The sequence below is a fragment of the Panthera pardus genome, unplaced genomic scaffold (genome assembly GCF_024362965.1).
Source record: "Panthera pardus isolate Hobbes unplaced genomic scaffold, ASM2436296v1 HiC_scaffold_6, whole genome shotgun sequence".
Classification (NCBI taxonomy): domain Eukaryota; kingdom Metazoa; phylum Chordata; class Mammalia; order Carnivora; family Felidae; genus Panthera; species Panthera pardus.
The window spans coordinates 95468306-95480477 of NW_026526991.1; the positions used below are offsets into that span (position 1 = coordinate 95468306).

At 37.6% G+C, this 12172-nt stretch overlaps 1 protein-coding gene across 2 annotated transcripts in view; it reads left to right on the plus strand.

Annotated features, from left to right (window-relative positions):
• The window catches only part of LRP6 (LDL receptor related protein 6), a 177932-nt gene extending 167473 nt beyond the window's left edge, over nucleotides 1-10459 (plus strand). The window contains exons 21-25 of one of the 2 annotated variants that reach the window (XR_008419569.1): nucleotides 376-512; nucleotides 1185-1282; nucleotides 3342-3676; nucleotides 9179-9339; nucleotides 10076-10459. Coding sequence is in view for 1 of the 2 variants with exons in the window: in XM_053895297.1 (XP_053751272.1) it covers nucleotides 376-512; nucleotides 1185-1282; nucleotides 3342-3636 (530 nt within the window). In the remaining variant the exon portion in view is untranslated. Of the gene's footprint in view, nucleotides 1-375; nucleotides 513-1184; nucleotides 1283-3341; nucleotides 6433-9178; nucleotides 9340-10075 lie in introns of those variants that run through there. The other variant, XM_053895297.1, reaches the window with a different exon arrangement.
• Nucleotides 10460-12172: the final 1713 nt, after the last annotated feature.

Below are 12172 nucleotides of genomic sequence, written 5' to 3' on the forward strand. Positions count from 1 at the left end.
AAATCTCTTGTTTAATCTACCCTGCTTTACAGCCTCCACTCTCCATAGGCCTTTTCTTCTGCAAATCCTCTAAAGTTGAAAACTTCTTGTTTTGAAGAGTGCTGCTTCTATCCTTGGGGGGAAGGGATGGGAGCTATTCTTGGCCTTGTTCTAGGCCAGCTCTCAGTGGAAGTGTTCACTTCTAGAGAACATTTGTTTCCCTTCTGCATTAAGCATTTTCAATTATTGTTAGGAAACGAGAGCACAAATTGTTTTAAAATCAAACTATTTGGCTATTGGTATTTGTAATCCTAGTATTAAATAAAAATATTTTATACATAAAAATAATTTGTATAGATCTTAATCATCTTCAGTATTTATCCTCCTTCATTTTAGGAATGTCTCGAGGTAAATCAATGATCAGCTCCCTCAGTATCATGGGGGGAAGCAGTGGACCCCCTTATGACCGAGCTCATGTCACAGGAGCATCATCAAGTAGTTCTTCAAGCACCAAAGGCACTTACTTCCCTGCAGTAAGCAGTCTGTTTTCCTTTGTTTCACTTTGAATGCTAAGATAAATAGGATCCTAGACTTTTAACTTCTTTAAATGTGAGTGCTTAGTGATGGTAACTTAGAAAGTTTTTTAGTATACTATTTAGGCATATAAGGCTCCTAGGAAAGATTTGCCACCACCATGCAAGCACTTTTAAAGTCTTTAAGTTTACTGTGTATTAACCAGCATATTTGAAGGCACTAGACAGTAATTTCATATTTTGGGTAAAAGTAGAACTACTAAATAGTATCTCCTGAGAGACTTAGGATGACCTTCATTCTGTAACCTCCCAAAAAAGGAAGCATGCCTGTTATTTCTCCTAAGTCAGTGATTTTTCTCTAAACGTTTATAATTTTAAAAAATCAGAACCCTATTGTGCTGAACTTAAACCAGTGACGTACAGATTATAGATTTTCTGCTTATTACCTTGCACTGTTTAGCCATGATGAAATTGTATCTTAAGGAGTAGAGAGCCCCACTCCTGAAGCACTATTTGAGGTCAGTTCTTTGAAAGAAAGATTGTGCTAACTGTGTAAGGGAAAGGAATACAAACAGATGAAGGAAGAGAGTGTAAAGAAAGTCTAATGGTCTTTATCTGGCATTATTATTATTGTAATAATTATTGTAATAATTTAATTATTGTTCCATTTAGATTTTGAACCCTCCGCCATCCCCAGCCACAGAGCGATCACATTACACCATGGAATTTGGTTATTCTTCAAATAGTCCTTCCACTCATAGGTCCTACAGGTAAGATAAGTGGAAGTATTTATTAGAAGAAAGAAGTAGTGGGTTTGATGTAGCCCTACATAAATAGATGATGAGAGAGATTAGGCATCTTGTCTTGATAATGCTGATGTTGTCCCTACCGCACATCCTTTTCTTTTCAGGCATTACACATTTTTTTAGAGAGAGTCACAAGTGTTGACTTTATAATAATGAAGTAGAGTCAGCTCCCAACACTGCTTTGGCAGTATTGTAAGAAAAAGTTACCCACCAAAATAACTGATTACAAAATAGGCTACTGCTCAGGTTAGCTTTGTTTGGTGGCCTAGGAATGGAATATTGGCATAGGACTGGAGTTCAAAGAGTTGTGAGAGCTGTAAAATTGCAGGGGTGCAAAGAGCACAGAATTTGAGAGAAGTTGGGAGAAGCTTAAGTTCAGCCCTTGCTTCAGTATTACACCATCTGGAATGAAAAATTCTTCATAAAGTTGCCTGGAATAAATCACAACTCACTAAAATAAATGAAATCTATTTGTAAGACAAAATGGGGACATTTTCCCCTTGTGCTGATTTGTGTCTGTAGAGCATGTTAAGCAGGAGAAGGACTAGTGTTTACCTTACTCTTTCCATCTTGTTTCAAAGGCCAGCAGAAAGTCAGCGGCTTGATACTCTGTGTAAACCTAGTGCTGTGTTTATCAGTGTCCCTCAAGTGCCTATTATCTTCTAGATAAGTGTTTCCTAGACTTCCAGTCAAATTGCCCTGATAAAACCGTACAGATAGGTAGAAATCAAGTGAAACTGTTGATAGTATCTTACTCAGAATTCCCATTTCAGTTTATATACATAAGATTAAGGCCTGATTCTGAGCTGATATTTTTGTGTTTTATTGTAAATTGCTTTCCTTGCCACTAGTTTGTTCTAAAAAGCCGAAAGAGAAAGCAGAAACCTCAAAACTGAAAAAAACAAAATGAAAGACCCCAAATTTTTATTTTTAAAAAGTTATTTCTTTAAATTGAATAAAACATTGTTTCATTAAAATGAACATAATTGCATCAAAAACATTTCTTACTTGACCATTTCCCACGTCTCAAATTAAGCCCAGTTTCTTTCTTCTGAGTCACTTTTCATCATTTGTTGAGATTCTTGTCTGAACTGGAATGTAAAAGAATTTTGTTGATTTTCTTTCCTTTTTTCCTAGCTTTTTTTTTTTTTTTTTTTTTTTTTTTAACATGAAAATGGAAGTGTTTGGCCTTTTAGTTGAGCCTAGAATGTTCATCAAGGCTCAAACCTAATTGGACAGAAAGATAAAACCTAAAAAGTGCTATGACCTCATGTCAATATTGGTAGTAAAACCCCTTGAGAACCTGCTCAGCAGGTCGTGTAACCTTTAGCCATTTGTTTTGAGACCAACCCTGGGTGCTAGCAGATGGTTTCTGTGTTGGGATGGGGTCTTGTGGCACACTCTGTAGCACTGGGTGTTTAGTGGATTGTTACCTCAGCTTTGCACGTGCTCTTGCCCCTCTTTTGTCACTTTGGTGACGGAGTATATAAAGAAACCTTGATTGGGATAAATATGAAATAAGATCAGCTTTACTATATTTCAAATGTAAATGCTACATGAAGTTACAGATAGAAGTAGAAGTGAGAGCTAGCACTTTGAAATGAGCGCTTCCTTTCACTAGTGTGTTCATCTCTTTTCAATGCCTTTTTTATTAGTTAGCCATGCTGCAAACTTGCTGAACTTGAAAAGGCAGAACAACAAGAAATAAATTAGGTCTCAGTTAAACGTCCGACTTCGGTTTGGGTCATGATCTCAGTTCTTGGGTTTGAGCCCTGCGTCGGGTTGTGCTTGACAGCGCAGAGCCTGGAGCCTGCTGTGAGTTGTGTCTCCCTCTCTCTCTCCCCCTCTGTTGCTCATGCTCTGTCTCTCAAAAATAAAGAAACATCAAGAAAATTTTTTTTAATTGTAGTAGTGTATGATCTTCAACCTGAAGTTTACATCTAATACTTCTGTATTCTGATAGAGAAGAAACTGCTTTTCTATAAAACTAAGTGTCTGCTTCTTGATCTTCTCCCCCTACCAGCTACAGGCCATATAGCTACCGGCACTTTGCACCCCCTACCACACCCTGCAGCACAGATGTCTGTGACAGTGACTATGCTCCCAGCCGGAGGATGACCTCAGTGGCAACGGCCAAGGGCTACACTAGTGACTTGAACTATGACTCAGAGCCTGTGCCCCCGCCTCCCACGCCCCGAAGCCAATACTTGTCAGCAGAAGAGAACTATGAAAGCTGCCCACCCTCTCCATACACAGAGAGGAGCTACTCTCATCACCTCTACCCACCGCCACCCTCCCCCTGTACAGACTCCTCCTGAGGAGGGGCCCTCCTCCTCTGACTGCCTCCAACGCAAAAATGTAAATACAAATTTGGTTGAGATCTGGAGGGGGGGAGGGAGCTATTGGAGAAAGATGAGGCAGACCATGTACAGTTAAAAATTATAAATGGGGTAGGGAATACTGGAGATATTTGTACAGAAGAAAAGGATATTTATATATTTTCTTAAAACAGCAGATTTGCTGCTTGTGCCATAAAAATTTGTATAAAAAATAAATTTGTACTAAAAGTTTTATTTTTGCAAACTAAATACACAAAGCATGCCTTAAACCCAGTGAAGTGACTGAGTACAAAGGAAACAGGAATAATAAAGGCATCACTGACCAGGAATGTCTGGGCTTTATTAATACCAAAAAAAAGAGAGAGAGAAAGAGAAGAAGAAGAAGAAGAAGAAGAAGAAGAAGAAGAAGAAGAAGAAGAAGAAGAAGAAGAAGAAAAATTCAAGTCCATCTCAGAGCAGCAAACCATAGATACTTGGAAGTAGCCAAATAGCCTTCATGTTAGCTAACATTTGAGGGCCAATAAGTTTAAGAAATCACAAAAGGAAAAAGAAAAAAAGGTATTAAAACTAACTTTGGACAAAGGGCTTTATTTTCTCTAGGAATCCCATTATTTTAGTGAGGAAAATAGGTCTTTATAAAAATCCCTTCTGGGTGTTGCCATTGGAGGAGATGAGCTGTCCAGTCAGATGGTGTGGGGCTCTTTGTGTGTGCAAGTCTTCTGTCCCTACCTTAGAACCCACAGCCTCTGTCAGAAGAATTCGTTTTTTCTCTAGGTGTTTTTACCTTGCTTCCTCCCCCAGCAGCTTTGTAGGCCATTTTGCCAAGATATCACGATTTATTCAAAGCTTTTTTATCTGAGGATTGATAAAATGGAATTTTCTAAATTAAGGTTTCATTTTAATATTTCTACTAGCTCTGTTCCTCTGTAGGCTTAGCTCTTCAGTTTGACTGATGTTTTTGCTTAATGATCAAAGGTTAGACATACTAGTGCTCCTCTTCCACGATTGTTTTAATGCTCATTAAAATATCTTTTCACAACACATATAGGCAATGTTTAAGAATTACAAATTTAACCATTATGTTTTGTTGTAAATTAATCATATATCCTTGCAGTACTTTCAGCATATAATACCACAATATGAAATCATTTATATATATATATTTTTTCTAGTAAAACATTTAAATATGTTCCAGTTAGAGACAATCTATTTAAAAAGAGAATTTTTTTGTTATCATTAGGTTTTCCCTTTATTAACTGTTGTGACATTTTCATGTTCTTTAGGCCAATTTTTCTGAGTGATGTCTACATACATACCTCTTCTAATGTGTGACGTGACTTTAATATCTTCCTGTTACCCAATGTGAATGTTAGATTGTTTTCAAATTATCCACAAATTATTCTTATAATCACCTCTTATATATTTTTGTGTGTTCTCTCTTATCCTGTTATGGATTAAGATGATTTAACAAATTTAACAATGTGGATTAAATGAGAAGGCCAACCGTTGACTTCTCAGCTGTCAGAACTTGGGTGGAGGGGAGTAACGGAAGGCTCTTCTGCCACCTGCCTGACCTGCGCGGTCCTGGGGCTGCTGCCTCTTCAGCTCTTAGGGCTGACGTGTGGAATGATTCTAGCACTGCTCTGCCACCTTGCCAGAAGTTAGTTTCCTGCTTTTTACATTTTTCCAGCACTTCTCTGCTAAAACTGAATGTGTTTTTAAACTAATGTATTTTTACCTTAACAGATGTTGGTCAGTCAGTTATTTGAATGATTTCTTTCTTTTTTTTTTTTTTTTTTTTAATTCTGTCTTGCTGAGGCCTCTCTGGATTTCAGGGCCCAAGAGAAAACCATGGAAGAAAAGATTCAGACTTTTGGCAGGGGTGAAGTAACTTTATAAGCAATTAAAAATACCTGAGGAAACTTTTTAATGAGAAAAAATGTGGTTTCAGAATAATGCTTAGATTGTCAGGGGCACCTTCTATGAATCAGGTGCCCTTGAGTTTGCATATAAATAAATGGTGATCCATCAGTGTCTTGCATTAACTCTTCCTGTCGGTGGAACAAAGTGCTCACAGTCTAACAGAATGGACACTGGAGTTGCATTCTGTGACACGGGGGCCTCTGACACTTAAATGAAGATGGAAAGGTTAGCAATAACTGGGTATCAATTAGAATTTAAGAATTCTATATGTTTACATTTTTTAATGTGCATCTTTATCTGGTGGGCTTCCCATGTGGAAACTTGCACTATAACGAATTAAGAAGAATATTGCCTTGTTGTATCTCAGTTCAAGTGCTTGTACTGCGATGGCAATGGCCTCTTCTTGCAAAATACTGATTTGTGTGCCAATTTGTTTGAAATTATTTGAAGGCAGTTCCGCTTAATCTCAGGGTCCTCTTTCTTGGGTAGTTGAGATGGATTCTTAATATTGGGGTGGGGGGGTGTACCTTTAAATGAGAGAATTGTCAAAAATCGGGAAAGATTGGCCCTCGGGCTACATGGACAGTTAAGCTTAAGTAACAAACTATCTTGATTAGTATTAAACACAAGAGGTTTAATTGGAAAAACTGAAGATAAAAAATAGACATGAGCACAAATCAGGGGGAAAGTGGATAAAGGTTTTGAATTTGATGTATTGCTATATTCACTATCCATGAGGGTAAAATGAATAAAATGTCATTATTTTCCTTAAATACTTAAGTATTTAATTTTGAACACCGGTCTTAAAGCATGTCTAGTTAGTGATGTGATTAAAATTATCTGAGAAATGAACTCTGGCATCGTATACTTTGTGCTTATGTGCTATAGTAGGCTCACCTTCATTGAAGTGGTCTTTTATAACTGTGCTTTTATAACTTTGAACTTGGCTCCTGCAGAACCCTTGTCTTCTGAACGGTGACCCAAGGGGTTTTGCTGCTTATTTTTTTTTTTTTTTTTAATTTATTTTTGGGACAGAGAGAGACAGAGCATGAACGGGGGAGGGGCAGAGAGAGAGGGAGACACAGAATCGGAAACAGGCTCCAGGCTCCGAGCCATCAGCCCAGAGCCTGACGCGGGGCTCGAACTCACGGACCGCGAGATCGTGACCTGGCTGAAGTCGGACGCTTAACCGACTGCGCCACCCAGGCGCCCCTTGCTGCTTAAATCAGATAATGGCATATTCACAAGAAAAAAAAAAAAAGCTAAGGGATAGAATTTCTCAGTATTAATTTTTCTTTTGTGAAATATTATTACGCCTTTGACCTTTGCTGCCCCTCTTCTATAGCAGCATACATGAGATGTCTGTCCAGCAGAACATTAGTTATTTTAACTATCTTAATTTTAATATAACAGTACTTTGAGATATATCAAGAAGTATCTGACACTTGAGAATATCTGTTCTAAAGGGATGATATATATTTAGAAATGAAGACTTTACAGTACATTTTCATCTAATAGGCCAATAATTTGGGGGCAGAGCTTTTGAGCAGTAAAATTTTAGCTTGACTGAGGATTATATATTTGTTCATCATTTTAAAACACTCTAAAGTCAATAATTTGTAGAAGGCCAACTCCAACTTTGATAATACACAAAAATCTCTACCATCTGTGTTAGGTAGCAATTAATTTGGGGGAGAATCTTTTTGTTTTGCCATAAAGGCCTATTAATGAAGACTACTCCAAGTACAGTTAGTAGGTATGGCTTACCTACCTAGCCTGTTAAATGCGTCTGTGTGTGTTTATGTAACCTTATACCAGTAATCCTAGTAGAGACTACTTCTGGTACCAGAGAGGCTTACTGTAGGCAGGTTGGCTCCTCTGTGATAGTTGTGCTAGTCTAGTCAGTCCTGTGCCTAGATTTGATTCCTAGAAATGTAGTTTTTAAAATTGCTTTTTCTCTTGCTGAGGGAAAAGTTGCCACTTCATTGATTTGCACGCCGTAAGAGCTTCATATTGGTTACCATTACACATCTAACAAAATTCAGAAGCAAAAATCTTGGGCTTTTCATACCCCAGATATGCCATGCTTTTAATAAGCTTTAAGTCTGTATAATGACATACATCGTATATTTGAGGTGTGGATTTGAGTATGTGAATATCATCAGTTGGCCAACAAATGTTAGGGCATCCACAAATGAGACTATACACTAAGTGTAGACAGGGACTGAGTCATAAGTTTATAATCAAGTGTTGTTTAAAACATGTTCTCAGAATTCTTAAACTCAGACTTAATTTTATTTGGTATTCCTTTCTTTATCCCGAGCCTGAAATGAGCCAAGAGAAACAACAGATGATTTTAGAAAGTACTGGTAGCATATGTGTGGTTTCTGACTTCTGGGATGGCATCATTTTATACTAGTCTCAAAATTTGCCTTTTGAAATTTTCAGTTTCAGGAGATAACATTTTACACTTATAGTTTTTAAATTATGAGCATTGTGAATCCATATACTCAGGATATTTCTGTTGGACTTGATTCTGCATCTCATGAAACTAATAAGCCTGCACCTGAGTAGAAGGGGAGGTAGATTCTTTGGTCTTACTGACGATCCTCACCCTCCTTCAGTCCAGGTAATTTTACTTGGTTTTTCTTTTTCATAAAGCATCCTTAAGCTATTGCTAAGTTTATTGCTGTAAACAATCCTCGTGACTTTACAGATAGAACTATAAACAATGATTTCCTGTACTCAGTATAGATCTAACGAAAACTTTTACATTTCCACCATTATCTAGGGTTTACCCAAAAGTCTACACCAAAGATGTAGAGACAATGTGCTTTTTGCTTATGCTTAACTGTCCATTTTTTTTAAACAAATGTAAGAAGGCCAGGGATATATATATCATATATGTATGATTATCAATGCATAAATATAAATATTAAAAGGAAAAGAAAGTGAATAAATCTAATTTTACATGAAATTAAGTATCTGGGGTTAGTAGGAAAATGTAAAAAGAAGAGGATACCAAGAGCTTAAGCTGGACTAGCCTTATTTGCAAGTGAAGGATCTGGTGCTGCTTTCAGATGTTTATCCTTTGTGTTTTTAAATTTTTTCTTAAGCTTTAATCTTTGTTATTGTCTTAAAGTCAGCTGGTGTTTCTTGTTCATGGACTTTGGTACGATGGTGCTTTGCAAGGATGTATTTATATTTAAATGGCCAACATTTGGTCAGCCCTTGTCCACTATTCACTTCCCCCTTTTTGTAAAATAAGTGCTTTAATTGTAAACTGTATAAAAATACCTTGTATAAATCCCCTTTTGATTATTACAATAAGCTGAGTTGTAACAAATGAAATGTTGATTTTTATAATAAAACAGTGGAAAATAAAAGTGTCAATTCTTTTCAGCAAGAAATTAAAATAGCCGATTGTTCATTGCTGTGACTTGCATTTCAGAGGCAACAAAACCCACTTTTCTTGTTTGTATTTCAAATAAAATACAACTTTGGAAGAGAGGTTTGAGCATAGTTCAGTGCTGCCCATACCTGTGATTGGAAACAGATAATAAGGGAAATATTTTGTGTTTCCTGCTCTTGTTTTCAGTAAACTCCTGGAAGGAGCCCGCCGTAGACTCTGAACCTCCCCCCTCTCGAAATTAGCTTTAAAAATGAACATGGCTCTTCCTGACACAAAGCCCAATATGATACGACGATACCGAAGGAGCCGCAGAATATACCCCTTCAAAATACGCCCCTGTGATTCAGGTGGGCACTTTAAAACAGCAAATACAGATAGAGGCTTTCTCTGAGCTCCCCTTGTCTGTCTAAAGACTGATCCTCCAAAAGGAACACAGTTGTCATAAACCATAAATCCCCTCCCTGGGAGCTTGATCAACCAGGGAAAAATGATTCTTATCCCTGGAGAGAAGACTAGGAAAAATAGCCAAACTTCGTCCCGACTGTCACACCTCCCACCTATTCTTCTAAGGACCCATTCATCTTTCCTAAAATCACTTCCTACTTACTCTTCCCTAAGAGGCCTACATCTTCCCTCCCCTTTTCCTATTCATACGGTAGTTAAGCCTGAATTGTAAGCCATCTAGGGGAGTTTCTCACTTTTCCCTGGGTATCTCCCATGTATATGTAAGTTAATACATGTTATTTTCTGTCTGTTTTGTTCATCTGTTTCTTATTACGAGGGTCTCGGCTAAGAGCAGAAGGGTAGACAAAGTTATTATTCTCCCCTACAACATTTAACATGAGAGTGAATGGAAAAACCAGTGAGAACTCACAGCTACTAGATCCCTGCTTGGGTCTAAGTTTGCTGGTTTGATAGGAAGAGAGGAAAGCTTTATTATTTGGCATTAGTTAAGCTCAAACATCAGGGGGTTAAGTGGAACAAATGTTAGTGTAAAGTCTTCTCTCTGAGACTCTTTCTCTTAAGTGAGCTTACCTTGACTTCTTTGCTGACCCCTCCCATTCTTTTCTTTGGAAAACAAAGTTGTGCTGTTCCCAGTGGAGTCCAAGAAAGGAAAGACAGAACCGAGGTTGCTTTGCCTGATTTAAAGGCAGGCTCAAGAGTGGGAAGGACAGTGCAAGTTGTTTTGGACTTTTCTCTACCCAGGTAAGTTTTCTGCTAAGTTAACACGTACAGTCTTTCTTACTTTTAATTCTTTGCGTACAGTTGCAGTATTTCTGCAAATGTCAATTAAAGGATGAATTACTGTTGACAGGGTCCGGGACATGATACCCCAAAATGCGACACATTAGCATAGTGAGTATTTCAAGGAATTCGAGAAATGGCATGTGCAGGAAGAACCCTCTGACCTTTCCCTGAAGCCGGTTGTTAACCCTAATGTGAGAAGTGCCCTCCCTGTACACATAGGTAAGGGGGCATCCTTATCTCAGAAGAGAAAGGGACAAACAGGCCTTGCTAAGTTTGCCCCCATTTATTACACATAGCTCATACTCTTTGTTCTATCATATCTTTCCATGACTTTGCGGTTCTCATCAAACCTAGCATAAAACACAGGTTTAACCATTTCTTTGGGTTTTCATTTCTTTATGAGGGCTCCTGTGTCACTTAAAACTTAAAAGACATTTGTATGCTTTTCTCTTGTTAATCTCTTATGTTACAGGGATCCAACTCAAGAACTTAGAACATACTTTTCCTTTCTTACAATGTGCTCTGATTTCTGGTTCCATTTATTTGTACTACCATGCCGTCTTCATAACACCACCGACCCCACCACCACCTGTCCCCCCCACCCCGAAAATTCTCCACCCAAGATTTGCATTTGTAACTTCAGCTTTCATCACCATATAAAGCCAATCTTTCCCAATTAAGAGACTAAAAATAAAAGATGATTTTGCTAAGATTTGTCCAGCATTTACTGTTGCACCAAGTACTAAATATCCCCTCTGTCTCCCCCTTAATGTAATCAACCAACCGATTAACACCTAAGCTAGACAGGAAACATCCAGTTTGAGTATGAAAAACTCCAGTGCAAAATTTTGATCAGAGGCAGTTGGCAGTGGGTGGAGGGAAAAGGACATTAAGATTGAGATTCTAATCTTTGTTCCATTTTAATTAACTGCCAAGGCATGCCTGAACTCATTTAATCTCTCAGTATTTGTTGGCATAAGGCTCTGATAGAGTTTTCCCAAGTTCTTGGGAAGGACTTGGGAAGGGTTAAGGGAATCAAGTTTTATACAGTGCTGTGATTCTCATGACAGGGCTTTTAAGAACTCAATGTAGATCTGGAGCTATTTATATTTTCTATTATGTCAATTTTTGTCATTTATGTCTTTCAAGGAATTTGTCCATTTCCTCTTAAGTAGTCAGCTTATTGGCATAAAAGCGTCTCTTATCCTTTCAATGCCTGTTTCCATTTCTGATATTGGTAATTTGTGTCTTGGTCAGTCAAACTGAAGGTGTATTGATATTCTTGATCTTTAAAAAAAAAAAAATCAGCTCTGGAGTGCCTGGGTGGCTCAGTCGGTAAAACGTCCCACTCTTTATTTTGGCTCAGGTCATGAACTCAAGGTTTGTGAGACCGAGCCCTGCATCACTGGACTGTGCTGGGCATGGAGCCTGCTTAAGATTCCCTCCCTCCCTTTCCCTCTGCCCCTCTGCTGCTTGTACTCTCTCTCTAAAAAATAATAACATTTTTTTAAAAATCAGCTCTTGTTCTAATTCCTCTCTGTTGTATGTTCATTTTCTGTTTCATTGTTGTCTGCTCATTATTTCCTTCCTTTAACTTATTTGGATTAAATATGCTAGTTGCTTAAGATAAAAGCTTAAGTCACTGATTTTAGACATTTTTTTTTCTGATAAAAATATTTAAAGCTGTATGTTTCTCTCTATGTATGCTTTAGCCGCATCCCACAAATCTTGGTGTTTTCATTATCATTCAGTTCAAAACACTTTCTAATTTCACTTGTAATTTCTTTGAACCCTAGATTACATAAAAGTATGTTTAATTTCTGAATATTTGGGGATTTTCCAGATACCATTTTGTTATTTTTAGATTTAATTCCATAATGATCATAGGTCCTCTGTATGAGTTTAACTCTTTAAAATTTATTGAGACTTGTT